Source organism: Lepidochelys olivacea (genome assembly GCF_965140295.1).
Source record: "Lepidochelys olivacea isolate rLepOli2 genome assembly, chromosome: 3".
Taxonomy (NCBI): Eukaryota; Metazoa; Chordata; order Testudines; family Cheloniidae; genus Lepidochelys; species Lepidochelys olivacea.
This window is the reverse complement of record NC_140413.1, coordinates 149,871,527-149,892,444: the sequence shown is the minus strand read 5'-3', so window position 1 is coordinate 149,892,444 and position 20,918 is coordinate 149,871,527. Positions and strand designations below refer to the sequence as shown.

The window sequence follows — 20,918 nt, the reverse complement described above, 5'->3', positions numbered from 1 at the left end:
CTACTGGTCTAAATGTTTCCTCTCCAGGTGAGCAATGGTAGTTGCAGTTTGGATGTTATGTGACTGTGACGGGAGATACAGAGACTGTGTGTGGGTATTAAAAATGTGGGTTGTGTTATGAACAGAGTTGAGAAACCAGTGTATACAGAACAGTTTTTTTGAAGCAGGAGGGAAGAGTTAATGCATTACATACCAGATGCCATGTTCTAGAGGAAGATTGTACATATTGGGCCAAATTCATGCCTGGTGTACCTCCACTGACTTGAATGAGTTTACAGGTGGGATGAACTTGTCCTCACCCATAGTTAGATTCTGGATTGTCCTGGGTCTGTAGAACAAGTGCTAATCCTCAAAGTTCTGAGTAAGTGAACCCTGTTGCTTATAACTTTTGGTGTCCTGGTAAATAGGTAAAGCTCAGTGAGCTCATTTACTAATACCTAATTAGTTCAGGTGTCATCACATGTGAGTTTTGCATTAGACAGTCATGAATTTAGGGCAAACTTTTTCTCTCAGTCCAAACATTTTGATTGCATCAATGTAGCACACAGTGAGGTGCTTATCTTTGCTGATCCCCAGTGAAAATGGAGTTGGGGAGAGTTTGAGGCACTTGCTATGGCTAGAAATCAGCTTTGACCTGGAACCTAAAGATTATATATAATGGGGCATTCTACAAACAATGTAAACTGGGCTGCCTTAAGTGAGTATTGTTTTGGACCGTTAGATAACAACAGCTTTGGCAATGTTTTGTTTCCACCTGTAGAGGAAAATCAAATCTTTAGGTAACATGAATTTATTGCTTATGGAGTATTTGTGAGTGGTAGTGAGAACTCTAGCTCACCCAGTCACCTGTATTTCTGTCTTGTCTTTGTTTCAAACTTGTGATGTAGGATATTTTTCAGCCATAATTTTCCAGAGGATTGTGTCAACTTTACTAGTAGAACAAATTCTTCATTAACAACATCCTAAGCGGGTTGGTAACTTCTCTAATATGTGACTGCAAAACACATGCTTTGCATTGTGATGTCATCCTGGCATGTGGGTTAATGTGGGGTAGTAATTGGATCTGATGTGGCTTCATGGAGGCAACTTGCCTCTGAATTCGGACCCCCAAAGTTCTTGAGACCCGGTTATGATTCCTGTGGTGCCATCCAGGTTTTGGAAAGCATTCCAGTAATAAGCTCAAGCCAAGACCATTGAGGGGGAGTGAGCCCAAGCAACAGCATTTTGTCCCCACAGTGAAACAGCGCAGCATCTTCCAAGCAAAGTGGCCCGTTCCAGATCTGACCTTCAGGCCGTGCTGCTATTTCAGGCTTCTCCTGAATGGTGGGCTAAACAGGGTATGTAGAGGTTGGGGAGGGGAGAATGTTGTTTGTTGCAGGTCCGAAACTTTTCTCTGCTTATTGACGCAGCTGAGGCTTTGAATATATTTTTACAACCACTGTCTAGCATTCTAGACAGACGTGTGATGACGCTAACGAGCTATGTTCCATAAACAATAGATCTCCCCGTCTTAGGAAGGGTTATGTGCTGTTCTGCCTTTGCTCCTCAGTGGCATTGCTGTGGGAACTGGTGAGGCTCGTTTTGAACAGGACACTTGTCTTAGGGAGGGTGGCTGTTTTTAACCTTGGGGTAGAAGGAGCTGTAACATCCCAGCCAGAACCCATGCAGCTCTGTGTACCCTGCTCAGGGGAAAGCCAAGTTGTCTTGCTGAAAACAAAACTGCTTCCCCTGCATTCAGAGGGAGGGCTCCCCACCTATCACAACGGGAAGGAAGGGAAGCAAAGGAGTAGTGGCATAAGAGTAAGAGGAAGCCAGGGCTCTGTCTCCTCACTCACACACTTCTTCCCTGGAGGGGAAAATACTTGTTGGGCCCAGTCTATTGGCCACCTGAGGAGGGTGATGGGAAAGGGGCCACTTGATTGACTCCCCAGGTCCTTTGATCCCTCCTGCAAGAATGCTGAACCATGGCAGGCCTCACAGGGTAATGTCCTTTTGCCTCTGTGTACAGGGGGGTCTGGTCTCATCCTACTTGTCCTATGTTCACTACCAGTGAATAACATTACAGAGTCTCTGACACGAACAAACCCACAGCTGAGGCCGGAGTCAGTGAATCATCTGGAACTTTTATTACACCGATTTGGTTTACAATCTTTGTACTTTGATATTTCCAACAGAAAAGGCAACATTGTGATATACTGTTTGTACAGAGAGAGAAAGAGAGACAGACAGATAGAGAGAGCTAGATCATATTGACATATTTAAAAGTAAAAACTGTTCCCAATGCTCACTAAAGAGTTTGTTAGACAGATCCCCACCGGTGCTTCACTCCACACAGCAGATACAAACGCCCGTGGCTCTGCTGTCTGTGGACCCCAGGCCAATGGGACCCTTAGCTGCTTGATGCTCTGGCCTTATAGATCAGAAAGGATACGGTGTGAGGTTATCACTGGCAGCAATGGCCACCTTAGAGGTGTGTCAACAGCACTACCCTAAAGCCCTTGCAAATCAACCTACGCTATTTACTCCCTTCCAAGCTACACTCTGGTGTTCTGCAGGGGCTATCACCAACAAAAGAAAAGCCAGCCACAGCAGCTATAAAAGATTTTGTCAAGACCTCTCCAGAACGTCAGCTACTCATTACCCACCACTAAGCATTTTTTGTTGAGGTCGGTGTTCTTAAGTTTACAAAATATTTTCTTAAAGAAGTGGGGGAGGGATAGCTCAGTGGTTTGAGCACTGCCCTGCTAAACCCAGGGTTGTGAGCTCAATCCTTGAGGGGGCCATTTAGGGATCTGGGGCAAAAATTGGGGATTGGCTTTGAGCAGGGGGTTGGACTAAATGACCTCCTGAGGTTCCTTCCAACCCTGAGATTCTATGACACAGCTGAAGTAGATGAGATTTTGTTTAGTAACCTTGCAAAAGCCCAAGGACCATGTTCAGCCACACGGGCAGGCGTCACTCCCAATGATGTGGATGGACCAGTTACAAAAGGGTTAGATTTGTCCCAAGAACAACTCTGTGTAAATTACAAGGGCAGCCCACTTCGTGGAGAGCAGGGTGATTCATTGAAAACCAGTTCAAGGTTGGAAGTGGTTGTGTTCCCAAAATGTACCGTAAACCACACTCCACCAAATACACAAAGAATGGTAGGTTTGTTTGGCAGCATCTGCCCTGAGAGGTGGTTAGAACTGGGCAAACATAGTTTTAAAAAAAAAGGGTTGTGAATATTTGTTACAATAAAAATTGTATTAAATTGCCTTCCAGGGCATTCACACCTTCTTCCTGTAAACAGAGGAAAGTCTGCAAGTAGCTGAACTATAGCAGCTATCTTACAAATGCCTAACCTGTGCCAAGACTCACTGGAATGTCTGTTCAGGCAGCCATCTTGAAATCTCTTGGACTTCCCTCCTCTGGCACCCAAATGAAACCATGTGACTTGGGTGACCGCCCCCTCCTCCCCCTGCCAAGCATGGACCCACAGAAGTGAATAACGTGTTAGTTGACACATCTTTGAACAATTTCAAATAACAAACCATTTAGTAAAAATCCAAGTCTGGCCAGGGACCATCGGCAACAGAAATAAGGGCAAATGAATTGAATGAATAATTCACTAGCAATAGTTCACCTAGTGCTATGGAAGGCCAACAGTCCCATAGGACACTGAAGGTGTAGGTCAACTGTGAGACCTCATTGCAAAGCTAGGGAGGAATGACCTTCAGCTCCGAAGTCTGAGAGCAGTTTCTGCTCCACTTGGCTGTATGTTGAGGATCCCCAAATGCTGTTTCTGCCCTATCCAGCAGCATGAAGGGGCAAAATCAGGGCAAGCCAATCAAATGAGACAGCATTTCTTTGTGCGTGCGCGGAGGGAGGGGCGTATAAACAGTGGCTTCGAGAGGTTTGAACTCTTGGGAACGACACTAGAGCTTTTGCTTTAAGTGTGCAAGTAAGCGCCCCCGCCTGAGCTGGATGGGGCGAAAAGCTGGTTCCTTAAAGCAGCAGATGGCAAGCTGGGCTTCTGCTCTTCTGATCTGAATGCATACGGTGGAAGGGACGTATGTCTGTGGCTGGCTGCCCAAATCTCACAGCTTCTGCTATGAGCCACAGCGGTGTCATTTCTTGGTGTCGGAGCAACAATGTCTCATGAAATGGGCTAGTTAATTTCCAGCACTAGCTGGGAAATGGGGGAGGGTGGGTATGCACAGAGCTCCTTACTTCATTCAGCCCCTTCGTTTGGCCTGCATTAGGTTGGCACTGCCCACACTGAGCTTTCTCTATTTGCTGCCAGGGTGGGAAAGTATTTCTACTGCCACTTAGTCTACCTTTTGTGCGCTCAGCTAGCCAGAGCGGCTGGAGAATGGCAATTTGGAGGCAGTGGAGGAAGATGAGTCCTGGTGGGTTTGTGAGTCACCCTGAGACAGCAGAGTACGGCCAGTCATTTCCATGGCAGCTGAAAAGGTCTGAGGGACTGGGCAGAGCCTTGCATGCCCAGTCGCAGAATAGCCTGAAACCCTGTTTGGGGTTTTTAAAAACAAATTAGTGAATGAATGTGATGCTCATAAAATGAGGGACACAGAGTGCTGGTCTGAACCATGCATAGTGTTGGCAAGATTCCTCCCACTTAACCCTGCTAATCCGCCTCAGCCAGGTCGCTCCCCTTTCTACTCCATTCCTGGGCTCTCCACCCAGCTCTGCTAATTGTCCTCAGTCTGCACCTGCAACCCCCACTCTCTCACACTCTCGTTCAGTCCTGGGGCCCACACAGCTCTGCTGGTATATGTCGCTCTTGACCTGCAGTACTTCTGCTTCTACTCTTGGCTCGCTGCAGAGCGGCACTTTTGTCCACATGGAGTAAGAACGAAACCCTCTGAACTCATTTCGCTTGTGTCCTATGTGGGGAGGGTTTTAGGGAGCCAGGGAGGTGTGAGGTAGTGTAGAGACACTGCCTGCAAATAGTTAAATTAGGCTGAGAGCATAACTAACGAATGAAGAGCTTTATTCCCACTAGCCAGGCCTCAGAAAGCAAGTGCTGCCAGATCCCTACCAACACCATCCCCTCTGACCTGGATGGATTAGCTTCTCTAGAGGCGAAAGGCAATTTAGTTGTTAGCCAGTGACAATTATACATCTGGGCCTCTGGCAACGTTATCCCTTGTGGTTAATGCTCATCTGTTCCTTGGAGAGTGGGCTGAGAGCACCAGCCTGGGAGGCAATGGTATTGCTCTGATAAATTAAGGCGTCTCAGGCCTTGCAGTTACACCAGGCGTTACTCACACAGCTGTCTCCTTAGCCAAGGAGACTTCTCCTTTCAGAATGTCCATCACACACCTTTTGCTCTACCTTGACGCTGCCTTTGAGTCCGCCTTCCGCTGTTTTCTCCCATGCCATCTTCTGTCCTGTAACAGCCTCCCTAGCCTAGTGCCCCAGGCTCCTTCCCCCTCTCCAGCCAACCCCCACCCCCTGAAAAGCCACCACTTCCCCAAAGCCCACAGATGACAAGCAACTGGATTATAGCATGCTCACCACTCCCACTTAAAAAAATCTATGCTGAGTTCTCACTGTGTTGTGGCCTGCCTAGTCAGTTTTTATCTGACTCTGTCCAGCCTGGAAGCACCTCAGGGCAGAGAGCTTCCTCTGTGAGTTGGACACTGCACATTCTGAAGGCAATGGCAAAGCTTCCTTCAACCTCAGCAGCAGCAGGACTGGGTCCTGTGTTCACAAAGGGCCCTGTAGATAACGCATCTGCGTACAATATTTGTGATGGTGATCGTGCCTTTCGGTCCCTCGTGCCTATAGCGACGTGTTTGGAGTTCCTCTGCCTCGTTTAGCGGGCCCCTCTGCTCGGGGAAAGCAGGTATCTATCTCTCAGCTGTTGAGTCCTGGAGGTCAGGAAAATCAATATGGCAGGGCTTTTACGCTCTGGTGTCATGATCTTTCGGGACCGTTTCTTCTTGAATCTCTGGAAGGCTCTGACATAGCTGCCTATATGCGTTCAAGGAGTGAAGGAAGCAGCAGGGAAGGTTTTTTTGTGAGTGTAGCAACCAGTGTGACTGAAGGAATGATGGCTGTGCTGCAGTGATTTAGAGAATAAAGGAGTTCCCTCATGGGTCCAAGTCACGTCACCGAGCACAGAAGTGGGTTTGTGGCTGTCCCCAGAGATGACAGATTAATCCAAGGTTTGTGCAGCCCTCGGGGGGGAAATGTGGCCAATGGAAGTTGACAACATGGCAGGTGGCTGCCGAAACATAGTGCAGACTGAGGCCACTCCAAATCCCAGCATTCCATCTTGATCCAGGGGATCAAGGGAGCAGGTGGGATGGTCACTCAGGCTTTGGTCATGTCAGTAGGATTATGCGTTGGGAGCTGAATAGGGGAGGGGAGATTAGCTGGAGTTATGCCTGGTATCAGATTGGGGGAAGGATTCAGTGGCTCTCCAATTCCAGTCAGACATGGGGACTAGGATGTTCTAAAATACTTCTCACCACATGCTTATTGGCACCACCTTTCTATCCCTGCCCTTCATGGCTCATACACTCACTGCAGCAAACGTGAAATTCCACAACCACCTCCACACAAACAAGGCCAGAGATCAGCTTCCTTTCCCATGAAACAGGCATCATTTTATCATTTACTGAACTGCTACAGGAAATAATGGATTACTCTGAGCAACTTAAATTTTGGCGCAGGACTCCATCCCACTAGCTGTGCGTATGCACCAGGCCAGTTTGTTTTGATGGAACAAAATATAACAACTTTATCCTTTTCTATTTTCTCCTTCTGTTTTGTTCTCTTTTCCTTGAGGCCTGACTATTTAGTGGAAGTGGTTGAAATTTTTCAAATTGGTGAGGGGTATGAATAAATTTTTCATCAAAAATTCAATTATCAAGCATAAAAGGAAAAAAACCCTTTACCAAAAATTGTTCACGTTTTTTTTCTCTAGCTCTATTTTGAAGGGGGGAACCCAACAGGAAAAACTTTTGAGAAATTCCTCTAACACATTTTATTGGGATTTTTTTTTTCCAACCAGCTCTACAGTGTATTGAGTGAAGCTTCACAGAACAGTAGAATCCATTAGTTTGCAGGGCTGTTGTAGCTGTGTTGGTCCCAGGATATCAGAGAGACAAGGAGGGTGAGGTAATATCTTTGATTGGACCAACTTCTGTTGGTGAGAGAGACAAGCTTTTGAGCTCCACAGAGGTGAAAAAAGACAAGCTTCTGAGCTCCACAGAGCTCTTCTTGAAAGTTTGTCTCTTTCCCCAACAGAAGTTGATCCAATAAAAGATGTTCTCTCATCAGGCCTCTCTCAGAGGGCAGGTCTACACTACCAGTTAAGTTGATCTAACTTATGTTGCTCAGGGGGATGAAAAAACTCCCCCCTGGCGCAACGCAAGTTTTGCGCTGTCCACACTGGAGCTGTCGGCGGGAGACTGGAGCTGTCGGCGGGAGCTTCTCACTGAGGTGCAGTAATTACGCCGATGGGAGAGCGCTCTCCTGTTGGCACAGTGCATCTACACTGGATGTGCACTGCAGCACAGCTGCATCAGTGCGGCTGTGCCGACGTAGCGCTGTAGCGTAGACTTGCCCAGAATCTATTACGTCATTCTCCCACCTCCCCTTCCCCACCTCCAATGTCATCACTCAGGGCCATCTGCTCCCCAGAAGAAAAATCTGATCAAAAAAACTCTCTCCCTAACTTGAACAGGAAGAATCCATCTGTTATCACCTGATCTCATGTATCTGCTCCTGCTTCTGGAGACTTGTTTGTATTCTCAGGCCTGTGTTTTGAATCCTTTTCACCCTGATTGCTTCAAGGGCTGCCATCCAAAGTCAGAACTCATTAGATGTCAGCTGCCAGTGCAGCTAATGGACACTAGAATCGTGTGACTGATACCAATACTAAATCATCTTGACACATTGTAGCTATGTTGTGTTTCTTTCATTCAGTGAATAGCTAAGATTGCAGAAGTAGCTTGCACTGATGGAGAGTGAGCGATCCTCGTGTGTGTGTGTGTTTGCTCTGCAAAGTCCACTAAAGTCTAATCACAGTGGGTGAGCTACAAAATCCCCAAAGTTCCAAGAACTGGCAATATTTCTGGAAGGGCACATGTGTTCCCATAAAGTTTCATTTTCCCCATTAAAAGTCTTAGGTCTTAAAAGTGTTGCATAGGTGGGTGATGTACCTGCTGGTAGAGACTGGCTCTGGATTGCAGGAAGATGATCTCCTTGGACTTCATAAAGACACTGCCCCCAAGACAGACCAGGCATGGAGAGAACAAGGGGAAGTACATGAGGCTTCTTCCAAGTTTAGTTTAGACCCTGGAACTCGTAGGCAGGAAGGCTATGGAAAATGCCATGTCCTGGCTGGAAAGAGTTGCTGTTGGGGAGAAGAAGGCTCCTGGCCCTAGGTCGCAGTGGTCAATTTGTTTGTTTCGATGCAGCTCACAAGATCAAATCCTTGGGCATAAGGTTCCCCTTCAAAGTGTAACTCTAGGTTCCATGACGGAGGGAGGAGAGCAGAACCTCCTGACAACAGGTTGGCCACAGGGGTACCTGGATCTCACAAGCTCATTGAAGACCAGGTAGATTCTGGAAGGTGATTTATTCAGCAAAATCCCAATGTTAATTCCAGGCATAAAATAAATATTGCAAGGGATTGATCAGGCTGGATTCAAGGGCAAGTGAAGCTCTGGAGAAGATGGGCCATGTTCACCCTTGCGTAGCTCCACCGGCTTCAACAGAGTTACAACTAAGGATGACCACAGCCAATTAATTTCTACTTGCACCTTGGCTATGCCCCTTCCCCTTCTTTCCAAAATGCCCATTATATCCACTGAAGTTAGCAGTGCCCACAAGGGGGAGGAGAAAAAACAACAACCCTATGTTCCAAACTGTATAGGACCCAACACATCACGCATCCAGGCTATGCGAACTCTATGCCAACATGTGCATTTCAGTTGGAATATACAACTGGCCTGATGTTTAAATCACAGGCCATGTATTGGATAGCATGGAGCCAGGTAGCCATATATTTTATTTTCTTCAACAAAGACTAATTTAATTTAAAAGAAAGCATTCATTCTGTATGGAGCGCTATGGCTGCCCATGGTTTGGTAATATGAATTCTGGCTGGTGCAGTAATGTTTCAGATCTCCACCACACATACTGCACTTCTCACTGTATACTGCAGGACAGTAGCAGCTCTGCTGCCTGGTTTTAAACTTGACAGCTGTAAAATATCACTTGTGTGATAATTAAACAGAAATGACCAGGGTTGTAATCTGAACGGCTGGAACAAAAGGCCAAGGATGTTATTTCACCATTGGAGTAATACTTAAATCAGAGGGGAGATCTTATACTGTTATTGCCCCTGAAACCAGGTGCTACTTGGCTTATCACCCTTTTTGTCTTCTTAAAGATTAAGGCCCCAATCCTACGGTTGAATCCCCACAGGCAGGCCCCTAGTGGACTCTGCGTTGGTGCAGAGGACCACTCCTGTAAAGCCAGTTGCAGAACAGGGGCCTGCATGTAAAGGCCACTCACATGCACAGTGTCAGCCATCTTGCTCTTCTTAAAGAGTATCGCCCGCTGAGCATATCCATTCCAGTGCCCTTCCCCCTGCCTGCTTCCCAGACAGCGAGTTGAGCAAAATCACCCCTGTCCTCACTTGCTACTTCAGCCTAATCGGAACTCGGACAAAAGATGAAAAGTTAACTAATTACTTGGGAAACAAAGGGCAGCAAAGGGCTATTTCTCTGGATTGTGAGTAGTAGGTGCAAAGAGAGGTTTTTAAAAAAGTCAAGCAAACAGTAGCCTCTACGTTTTCCATAGTGAAAATTTGTTGGTCGTCAGCACAGCCCTGGATTGTCAAGAATCACGTCTTAAAGGCAGTGTGTGTGTGTTGGTGGTCTTCGTCAAGCTCCAGCTCTTGGGAGTCGCGTTATATGGTGAAAAGAAAAGGAGGACTTGTGGCACCTTAGAGACTAACCAGTTTCCACGGCATGCATCCGATGAAGTGAGCTGTAGCTCACGAAAGCTCATGCTCAAATAAATTGGTTAGTCTCTAAGGTGCCACAAGTACTCCTTTTCTTTTTGCGTTATATGGTGAGGGTCTCAGCTTTCATTTAAAGAAAAAAGGAAGTTCTAAGTCCTTGTGGTTGGGGAGAAGAGCTTGAAAATGTGACTTGTAAAGGCTCAAAGACCTAAAGGCAGATGAAAAGAACCCCAAATGTATTTATTTTTTAAAATCCTATCATTTTTAAGCCAGGCTATGCATCGGGGGGGGAGGGGCTGATTCATATTTGAATGCTTGTGGTTAGCTATACAGAGAAGTTTCCTCTCCCTGCCTTACCATTGTTAAACCTGAACGAACATTCTGAAAATTCACTTGCTGTCCTCATCAGGAGTTTGTTTGAGGCCTGGCATTGCAGGCAATGATACGAGGCTGGTCAGTTTTGCTTCCTTGCACTGCACTAGCGAAACGCTTGGGAACCCAGGACTGTTGGGGAAGGTTCAAAGGCAAAAATGATAATGGCTAAAATGATGGCAATGTGTCTATTCAGATTAGGGTTGACTGAACCCCACTCACACACACACACACCCTTTAATTAGCAAAGCCAAACCTTGGGGCCTACACTACTTGACAGATTCTTGCATGGCAGCAACAGGAAATGCAAAATAGCTCAAGAGTATTATTTAACCTTATCCTCTTTGAATACTGCATTAGCTGTTCCACGTGCTGGGAAAAGAAGGGGCCTGGCTGCTGTCCCGTTCAAGCATCGTGCTCCATGGGTAAAAGCCTGCTGTGTCCAGCATTGTGCTGAGAACAAACCCCAGTATATGGGAGACTGCAATGGTTGGGATAGGGATGGGAAAAGTTTACCCTTCCCCTCTCCCTCGCTTTGCAACCTAGCTTCAGCGTGCTCCTAACCTTCACTAAGGGATATGTTCTGATCTGGGCTGTAGGGGTGGGGCCACTCTGCTCCCCACATGTACAGGGAGAACAGCGCCAGGCACCTACAACACGGAGAGCAAAATCACTCTGCAGCGATCTGCTGAGCTGTCGGGAGAGGGAAAATCAGCCCTGAGATGAGCCTTAGCTTGCAGGATAATAGCCCCTCCTTGCTTTGCTCCTTTCCCCTCTCCCTGCTTGGGTTTCTTCAGGGCTAGGACACAAGGAAGGAATCTTTGGACAGGAAAAGGTTGCACAGTCCAGCAAGCACATGGTCTGCACAATAAGACCTTGGAAGAAGTGGGCACTTGGGCTCTGGAGAAGAGCAGGCTGAAGAGAGACAGTACATGTCTGTTCATACAGAAAGGGATGTTCCAGAGAGAAGCAGGGTCAATTACTCTCATTAGTCAATGGAGGAGAAGTAACGGGATTAAGATACAGCAGGGAGAATTCAAGTTAGATATCAGGCAACATGCTATCATGAGATGAGCAGACGGGCAATGGAACGAGCTGCCAAAGGAATCACCATCACCGGCACAGACATAGCTGAGATCAGACACTAGACTGCAGAGAGAATGGATACCTGGCCAGTTCAGACAATGCTGCTAAGCCTATAGCCACATGGGGGTCCCTGGGTCCCATCCCAACCGGGAGGGGGTGAAATGCTAGTGGTTACTGCCACACAGACTGGAGGATTGGTGCTTAGGGTGACCAGATGTCCCGATTTTATAGCAACGGTCCCAATATTTGGGGTTTTTTTCTTATATAGGCTCCTATTACCACCCCCCCCCAAACCCTCTGCCCCGATTTTTCACACTTAGATCACCCTATTGGTGCTTTGTGCTGACAGTGTAAATAACTTGTGCCCCTTGGAGAATTAAAACATCTCCCCATTCATGTGGGCCTGACTGGACACGTAGTAGGTTCCTCGTTCCTCCTGTTTAATACATGTTTAACACACATGTACTAGCCCCCTCACTCCTTCATAAACCCATGCACCAGTTCTGGATGCTGCTGTTCTCTCCCCCAAGCCCCCCGGAATAAGAATATGGGTGTAAGGGGGGGTGCACTGGACTCTTAGCTGAGGCCCCAGGTGCATGGCTGGACTAAAAGGCCTGTCAGAAGCTGGGGGAGGGGGGCGGCAACAGCTGTGAGTCCCTGGTTCAAGCCCATCCTCTCTAGGTTTCTCATCCTCAACCCAGGCCATCTCCTGTCTTCATCCCTGCTCCCCTCAGGCCCTTGGCTGTGCTCCGCTCCCATGCCCAGACGTGGCACATCCACTATGCTGTTAGAGTCGGCGGCCAGGTCTCCCTACATGAGCGTGGCTTGTCCTGCCCCAGGGAGGGAAATGTGTGGGCTGGAAGGGCTCATCCTAGCCCCTGCTCCCACTCTCAGGCCAGGCACATGCCTGGCTCCACTGCAACTCAGAACTGGGGGAGGAGGGAACCAGAGAGCGGATGGAGTTCCTCCCTCCCCCCATCCTTCTCAGTGGGGTCCAGGAAAGTCAGATGAGACACATATAGATGGGGCTGCTCTGATCCATCCCCCTCGGAACCCGGGCTGGGTGACCATTCCCGTCATGGTACTTTCTAGTGTGTACCAGTGCCTTGGCTGGCGGCTGCACTGCTCCCGTCATCATCCGCTCAGCAGACTCTCAGCCAGGGCAAAGGGACGCAGGAAGGATGCAGGGGTGATGGGCAGATACCCCGGAGAGCTGGCCCTGCATGCTACCATTTGCCTTAGGGCAGCGCTTAGAAAAAAGGTAGCGTGTTGGAGAAGCTGCTGGATTTCAAAGGGATTAATTGGCCACTGGCATGTCTGATCTCAGCATTTCCTCCCCCCCAGCCCAGGGGACTCCTCCACTACCCAGTGAGAATCTCTTATCTGGTGGGGGAGGAGAATCTTAACTCAAGTGGACAGCTGGATTTATTAATGGGCTAACAGCAGGAGAGCAGGGAGGAGGCAGCTGGGCTGCAGAGCCGAGCTGGTTAGAGGCTTTGTTGGGTGCGGTCACACAGAGACACGCACAGGCTCCGCCTGCCCTTTCCTCATCAGATTGAGATGCCTAGTGCTTAACCTCCCTCTATGGCACAAGCTTTCCCCATGTATCCTAGCACCTGGCCCTCCCTGTGCGCTGCCAACACCATCAGGTAAAGGGTGGCTCAGGGCTAGCCCTAAGATTTGCAGGGGAAAGGGGAGATAGGGCTGTTAATTGCCTTCCTCTCAAAGTGGGGATCAGAAATGGGTGAGGAGTTCATGGTGGGAGATCAGACTCCAGGTGGCAGCTTTTCTCCCTGTTGCTGAAGGAGAAGCGGGGGCTGGCCTATGAGATGTCAAGTTACTATTAAAGGTGCCCCCAAATCAGCAGTGGCTTAGTGGGGCCAGTAAAAGTGCTGCTCTGTGGGAGTCCAGGGTTTGATTACTGAACCTGCCTTTTCTCTCCCTTGGGCTGGCAGGGACTTGGGACATTGTAGAGGCAACACCTCAGTCCACAGAGGGGTAGGCGGGGTGAGAGCTTGGAGGGGCTTCAAGCAATCTTGGACAACCTTGGCTCAGGCTTTGGTGGTGGAGAATTCCAGTCAGAGGGGCCAAACTTCTCCCAGCAGCATTAGCGAGCCTAATGGTGCCACTTGGGGACGCTGTGTTTGAAACATGAACTTGGTTGTGGGGTGAGTTTGTTCAGTCCCAGGTGCTGGGGCAGTGGGTGGCTCCCATCACTCTGTAAAGAGCCTCTGGCCAAGTGAGCAGCAGCAGCATCTAGAGGAAGCCTAGTCTTGCTGGCTGGTAGGACAGTCTCCCCAATGACACTTTGAGGGTGGTGTGGGTGAAAATGGAGCTATCTAAGGACCAAGATGAACCTGAATCCAGGGGAAAAAAATCTTGGTGTGAACAGGGACTGGACAAAGCTCATGGGCAGAGTGTTTGGCAGCAGAGTTTTGCTACTGGCGATAAAGGATGTGGGTAAGTAAACCTTTCTAACCTGCCCTTGCTCTGTGGGCTCCCCCGTCCCTAGGGGAACTGAAAGACTTGCCGACCCCTGTGATAAATGTATGGATCTAAGGCACCTGGCCACAGAAAGATGGCAAGTGTAGCCTAACCTAAGCCATGAGCAGCTTTAAAATGGAACAGCTGGGGAAGGACAAGAGAGCCTGAGTCCCCTCTCATGTACCCCAGTCACAGCCCATTTTAACTCCATTATTTCAGTGGGGATACTCCTCTACCAAGGCATAAGGGCACATTCCATCATCTCCCATTAACGTCACTAGGAGCTATTCCATTGACATTAACAGGAGTTGCACTGAGCCCTGAGTGAGAGGCGAATGAGGCACTGGCAGCCAAAGTCAATTGGTATAAGAGGAGCCAGTGGAGCTGTAGCCACTTCTACCAGGTCTGGGTTTGGCAGAAGCATTGCATAGCGTGCAGACAACAATGGAAACAGAACAGCAGGATAGCCTAGGGCCTGGCTATTTATACCTACCAGTTCTTAAAGGGCCACGGCCATTTAAGTCCAAAATGTAGGTTCTGTAATGGGAGGAGGGGAATTTGACAAGACAAAATCTGAATGGAACTATGAGGTTTAAAAAAAGTTTCAGTTAAAGTCTTTGTTTTAGTACCTCAGAACAAGTGAAACTGACTAGAAAAAAGTGTGAAACTGACCAGCCTAATTTCATTGCCTAAGGACAGAGAATAAACTTCATCAGCGATGGGGGGAAAGTCAATGAGATGTTTAAAATTCTTTCAGCTCCAACAGTCTCAGGTCCTGTTAGAAACACGGGGAAAGATCTTTATCTTGGAAATGAGAGGAGAAGTTAGTGAAGTATTAATTCTTATTAGAGAAATTCCCTAAAGGTAGGTCAGATTCTGGAAAGCGACCAACACAACAGCATTACTGAGGAGAGGGGCTGGGATACAGGGAGTGGTACAGGCACTGAGATCTCATCAGTGAAACAGTACAGCAGCATTACATGCAGAAATGGACCGGGGGAGGTCTGGCTGAACCAAATGTAACACATAGTTCAGTGTGTGTTACTTGTCTCCTTTCTGTAGCTGATCTGCAGAGGGATAGACATGTCCTGCTGCCAGGGACGGATTAACCTTTTGTGGGGCCGGCACCAAACATATTTGTGGGCCTCCATGAGGGCAATGGAGCATGGCGCAGGGAGGTTGGTCCTGAGAGTGAGGGGCCAGCCAAGAGCAATGGGGCATGGCATGGCAGGGGTGGCCCCACTCCGCCCAGCCCAGTGCAGGGCACTATTTACAAACCAGCAGTTGCCAGACACACAGTGGCCTGCCCGGCCCTGTGTTGCCAGCGTGCCCCTTCCCCTCAGGGGTGGGACCATGCCACACCACACAGCCGTCCCCACACCCCAACACCCCATAGGCGGTGGGAAGCAGAGACTGCCCAGAGCGAGAGGTGCACTGGGGTCTGACCAGGGGCTGAGAGGAACAGGGGATGGGGCCATGGAGAGGAGAGGAGCCCTTGGCCAGCCAGCAGGCAGGCCAAGAGGAGCAAATGGTGGGCGGGGGGGAGCCAGCAGGGTCTTGGGGCACAGTGCAAGCGGAGCAGGCCAGGGCCCTTTCTGAGCATGGGCCCGGTTCCATGGCACCTCTGGTGCCATTGTAAACCTGGTACTGCCTACTGCTGCTGCCAGCTACTGGAGTTACTCCTTTAGCTCAAGCAATGGAGGACCATGCTGCTTCTTGGGTTCAAAGCTTGCTGCTGGCTAATGGTGGGAGTTGCTCCATGCCGTTCTCTGCCATGGTGGATGATGGGAATGCAACAGGGCTGGTGGACAGCAGGGACTGTGGGGATCACTGGCCAAGGCCAGAACTTGGCCATTCAACAGGCACAGATCAGCTAGCTGAATGGAAAAGGGGCCTTAGGAAAACCGGTGAGCCTATAATGAGTTCAAGAGGTACGGTGATGTTCTAATGAAGAAGGCAATACAGACAGAACCAGCCCAGAGCTTGTGGGCCTAAGAGGCACTATCTCATCACCCCTTTCTCACATCCTAGCACAGATTTTGAAAGATCTCTACAAAAAATACAGTTCAGCCTTGACTACTTTTCCTTTTTCCCTCCCACCTCCCAAATATTTATGGGCCTGATCTTGCAAATCCTTCCTCATGCGAGTAGCCTCATTGATTCCAGTAAGGACTCCTCACATGAGTAAGGGTTTGCAGGACTGGGAGCCTGCTGAGACGCCGATCCCTCTAGGTATGTGCATGTGAAGTGGTGAAAGGCGGGCAACTGTGGTCAGTCCATTCCAGGGTTACAAAAACGGTGGCATTCATACCCCAGTATAATGTGCCCGTGGGACAAAGGCAACTTACTGCAGCCAGGTAATGGGCCAGCCTGGGTTTCCTTGAGCACTTTCCAAAATAATCCCCTTATTTCTAACCACCCTCTGTAGTTTAGCGTAGAAGAAATGCCTCGTGTGGCCATTGCTGCTGCTCTCTGAGGACCTGATCCTGCCACCCTGACCCATGGCAAGTAGAACCACTGACTTCAAGTGACTGTTCATGTCTATAAGGATCATTTGCAGGAGCATGAGTTTGTAGGATTGGCTATTGATGGCCTCACCCACAAGCCCAGCCTAGCAGGAGATCTCACCCACATGCACTAGTTTCAGGGAGAAGTTTAAAGAAAGTGACCCATTTAGGCCTTGATCCTGCTATTGGATTGCATAGGTGGACCCACACTGACTAATGGGGCTCTATGTTAATGCAGGGGGCCACTCACATGGATCCCATCATAGGATTGGGACCTGAAAGGTGAACTGGTGTGGTTTTTCCTGCTGCAGACACCTGAGTTAAAGGTTCTGTTGCCACCCACAGCGGGGCAGGGAGCTGCATTCATGCCACCACTGCCGGTGTTTAGCTGCTCCCAGGGAACTGGCTCCTGCCCTCAGGGCTTGGTGGGTTCTTTTACCTCTGATAAACCTGCTCGTAGACTCTGTACGGAACCTGGAAGCATGGCCTTTGTGGAGTATTATCAATGGGATTGTTTCCGTTCACCTTTCAGCCAGCCAGAGGATTCTGCCCATTGGTCTGTGCTACGAGGGAGACACCCTAAAGAGGTTGTTGGGCAGGTTGCATACACTAGTCCCCTAAGGAGCCAGTGGAAACCCTTCAGAGAGGAGCGTGGAGCGCAGGAGCTGAGGATCATGCTGAGAGGAGCCCTTTTTGTAACCACATGGGCCAAAGGGGTTGCATTGTTTCAGATTGTTAGCAGCCCTTCCCTTCACCAGCATGGACAGCAGAAACTCTGGGCCTCTCTACATCCCCACCTCTCTCCCATCTCCAGCCTCTCTTTGCCCTCAGAACTCTGTGCCAAACCCAGCTTCCCTTCGTATTAGTTACTGGAACCTGGAGCCAGCTTGACTTCATGTAATATTTACTCTCCCCGAGACCCGCCAACCTGCTCTTCTATTATTCATAGGTAAACTGCAGTTGAACCTAACAGAACCTCCCTGGACGCCAGACTCCTTGCTTGGCTGAATTAATTATGACTAGACCTCACTCACTTCAAGACCTTGGGGTCCCCAGCTGCCCAACTCACCCCTTCCCCATAGGGTGTCTTTGGCTCGCAGAAGGCACCCAGCACACAAAGGTCTCCTTGGTTTGCTTTGCAGGCTGTGCCTTCTCCTGCCAGACCTTCTGGCTTCACGCTGTGACTGCACTCTAATGCCAGGTAGGGCCTTTCCTTGGTATATTCCCTGTTGCTTCCTGCTTTCTGCAACCCCAAATGGAAAAGTACTTGGCTTTAAGCTTTACCTAGGGAATGCCGATTTTTGGCCCTGGAGTGCTGAGGCTTTCTAAGGAGCCGTCTGGCAGCGATGCCCATCCCAGCAGCTGGGGACAGTGTAACAGTCAGAGCACAGTCTCAAAAAAAGGGGGGAAAGAGTTGGCCTTGTGGTTTTAAGCATCTCCTCTAAACTGCCCTTCAGCTCTATGGGCCCGGGTGCCCCAGGATCTTTGGCGCATGAGGAGTTAATCGCTGCTCCAAAGGGAATGTGCTGCCAGACCTTGATCCTCTTGGCCCCATGCGGGACCCCTCTGCGGGAGAGTAAGTCTGCAGCGCTGCGGGAGAGGGGCAGAGGTCACGGGTGCAGCAGGGCGGTGGGTGGTAGTTGTCATTTAGCACTATTCCAGCCAGCCGGGGCCTTTCGAGTCCGAGCTTGAAACTACAGCACCCAGCTCCCTCCTTCAGTCCTTTCCTTTCTACCATTTTTTGCATCTGGTCATCGGTCTGTCATTTTGTGCCATGCACAGGTGGTGCTGCTGCTCACCCATCCTGCTGCCACCCCCTCCTCCATGACATCAAAGGGGCCATGTGGCTGGGAGGAAAGGCAGCAGCTGTTGAGCCTATCCTTGGAGACCAAGAAGCAGTGACCTCTCCATCCCACATGCTGAGTGGGGCACTGGTGCCTTGTTTTCCTGGCTATCCCCTCCCTTCCCAAGTCCCTGTGCCTGGAGACACGGTGATCAAGAGGGAGATCCTTGCTGCCCTCCACTCACAGTGAGGTCTCCATGCAGGACCCATTCCGATGGAGGTGACGGTGGTCGTGGTTGAGGCAGCCCTCATTGCGGTGCACGATAAGGACGGGGAAGTAGAGGGCATCCTGGTAAGCAGGAGGGTCCTCCTCTTCCACAGTGACCTGGCTGGAGAGGCGGGTTTGCTCGGTTGGGCAGCTCTGCTCGTTCAGGCTCCCGCTCCGGCTCTGCCAGAGACAGCTGCGCCGGGAGCCATAGAGGCGGCCCAGCGAGAAGCGGCTGCTGCTGAAGGGGATCCTGGGGCTGCCGTTACAGATGCTCAGGGCGCTGCGGGAGAAAATGGACGAGCTGCTTATAGTCCTGTGGCACCGCTCGCAGTTCTGCCGGTAGCCCCCGTACCTGCAAGCAGAGTAGCTAGTGCAGCTGGAGAGCCCCACCAAGTCCATCAGGACGGCCTCTGAGTAGCTGGGCACTAGCTGCTGGTTGGACCGGATGTGCCACTCCAGCTCAGTGCTGTCCACCGTGTTGACACGGGGCATCCTCCTACAGAAGGAGCGCTCCTCAGCTGGTGTTACTGCCACAAAGTCAAACCCAAAGAGCTTCTCCACGTGGTAATGGACGTAGGAGGTGCGGTACTCATTCAGCACCCGCAGAGGCCAGGACAGGCTCAGCAGGGCAGCCACCCAGAAGACGTAGTGGGACACATACCAGGGCAGGTTGTCTGGGTCTGAAAAGGCCACCATGTATTCCTTAAAGTCCACGTTCTTGAGGTGCATCCCCTCCCTGGCCTCCATGTAGTCGTCCAGCCCCTCGTTCTCGGTGAAGAAGCGGGCGCGCTGGGTCAGGTAGGAGTTCTCGGACTCAACGTTGGCAAAGCTGAAGCATTTGGTGAAGCGGAGCCGAGTGGCTGGGTAGCTCTCCAGGTCCATCAGGTCCTTGGAGATGTCCTTGACCCCACAGTTGGAGTAGTCAAACTCGGCCTCCGCCACGTGGGTGTTGACCCTCTCGTGATACACCTGGGTGGTGGTGTAGGCATCCCCATTGCGGTAGCGGGTGACCTGCCGAGTCCTCCGGACATAGTGGTAACTGATGGCTTTCCACCAGATGCATGGGGTGGCCTGTTGCATTCGCTGCACCCGCTCGTGCACGCTGTCTACGTCCACCTTGTACTGCAGCTCGTTGCGGACATAGCAGTGCCAGCACTCCACCAGGTAGACCACGTAGAGCATCACCAGGAAGGCCAGGGGGATGTAAACGTAGCCATTGGAGCAGGGGCTATCGTGATACATCATGGACTTGCCCTTGTAGGCGCTGTCAAAGGTCAGCCGGGTGACCTTGGTCACATGGCACCAGGTCATAGCTCCCATGCAGCCGTACATGAGGAGGGAGAGCAGCAGGCATTTCCAGTGGGATTCTCTGCAGAGGGACTTACTGAGGGACTGCTTCACCGGTCGCTGCTGCTCCAGGTGCCCAGGAGAACCAGGGAAGAGGGGGAGAGAGAACAGGGGGAGAAGTTAATAGCCTGCAGCAGAAAGGGGAAAGCCAGCCCGCTGAACAGAGCGTTGAGTCGCTCCTGCAATTAACTGGCTAAAGAATTAATTCCAGATTGCTGTCCTCAGAGAGGCAACAGATCCCATTCAGAGGTTACTCCTCAGGGATAATCCTCTCAGCTGGCTGGCGAGACGGGCCAGAGGTCTGTGCTTCGTCTCGGGATGATGCTCTGTGTGACTGATGCCCAATTCCCATATTGGGCAGCCTCTGGCTACCGCACTGGGAGTCGGTGCCCACTTCCTGCCATTCCAGGGTTGCCACGTGCCCTCCTCTCCCAGTAAATGTGAACAGACCATGCTGTCCCTGCCTGGAAGATATGGACATATGACCCTCCACCCTCCAGACTGACTGTGGTCTCGCTGCTCCATTCATGAACTAGCATCAAAGCACAGAGAAGTCAGGATCCCTCCCTCTCCCCTGTCACTTGAAGCCAATACCATGTCTTCCAGCACACCTAGGAAAGGGCAATCCCACCTCTGATTGGGAACGGTAATTGCCCAGCTTGCCTGCAAGCCTCTGCCATGATTCACTGTTGCTGTAGGCTCCAGCCCCAGGCTAAGTGGCTGCCTCCCCTACTCCTCGCTGCCTGCCATGAGTATAAATCAGCGAGGTGCTCCCCTGAGCAGCAATTCCACTCCCAGGGCAGCTGTCTGCACGTATGGCAGTCCAGCTGTTAACCTGCCAGCCGCAGGAAAGGCCCTTCTCTGGGAGAGCTACAACAGGTTGTAAATCCCCCTATGGCTGTTCCTCCAACAATGCCTGACACAAATAGCACTGCAAGTGGATCAGTGCTCTAGAGCAATGCTACTCAAAGTGGTGGTCCACGGACCGAGCCATTGGCTGCTGGTCTGTGTGCACATTGGGGAAAAAAATTGCCGGTCCCTCACATCAGATAGCTTGAGAAGCGCTGCTCTAGAGTGCAAGTT

At 50.2% G+C, this 20,918-nt stretch overlaps 1 protein-coding gene across 1 annotated transcript in view; it reads right to left on the bottom strand.

Annotated features, from left to right (window-relative positions):
* Positions 1 to 2,103: 2,103 nt before the first annotated feature.
* TMEM151B (transmembrane protein 151B) overlaps positions 2,104 to 20,918 on the bottom strand; it is a 29,977-nt gene continuing 11,162 nt past the window's right edge. Inside the window, exons 2-3 of the mRNA XM_084622682.1 lie at positions 17,722 to 19,898; positions 2,104 to 4,509 (exon numbers count right to left, since the gene is read on the bottom strand). Coding sequence (XP_084478808.1) covers positions 18,462 to 19,898 — 1,437 coding nt within the window. The 3' untranslated portion in view covers positions 2,104 to 4,509; positions 17,722 to 18,461. The remainder of the gene's footprint in view (positions 4,510 to 17,721; positions 19,899 to 20,918) is intronic.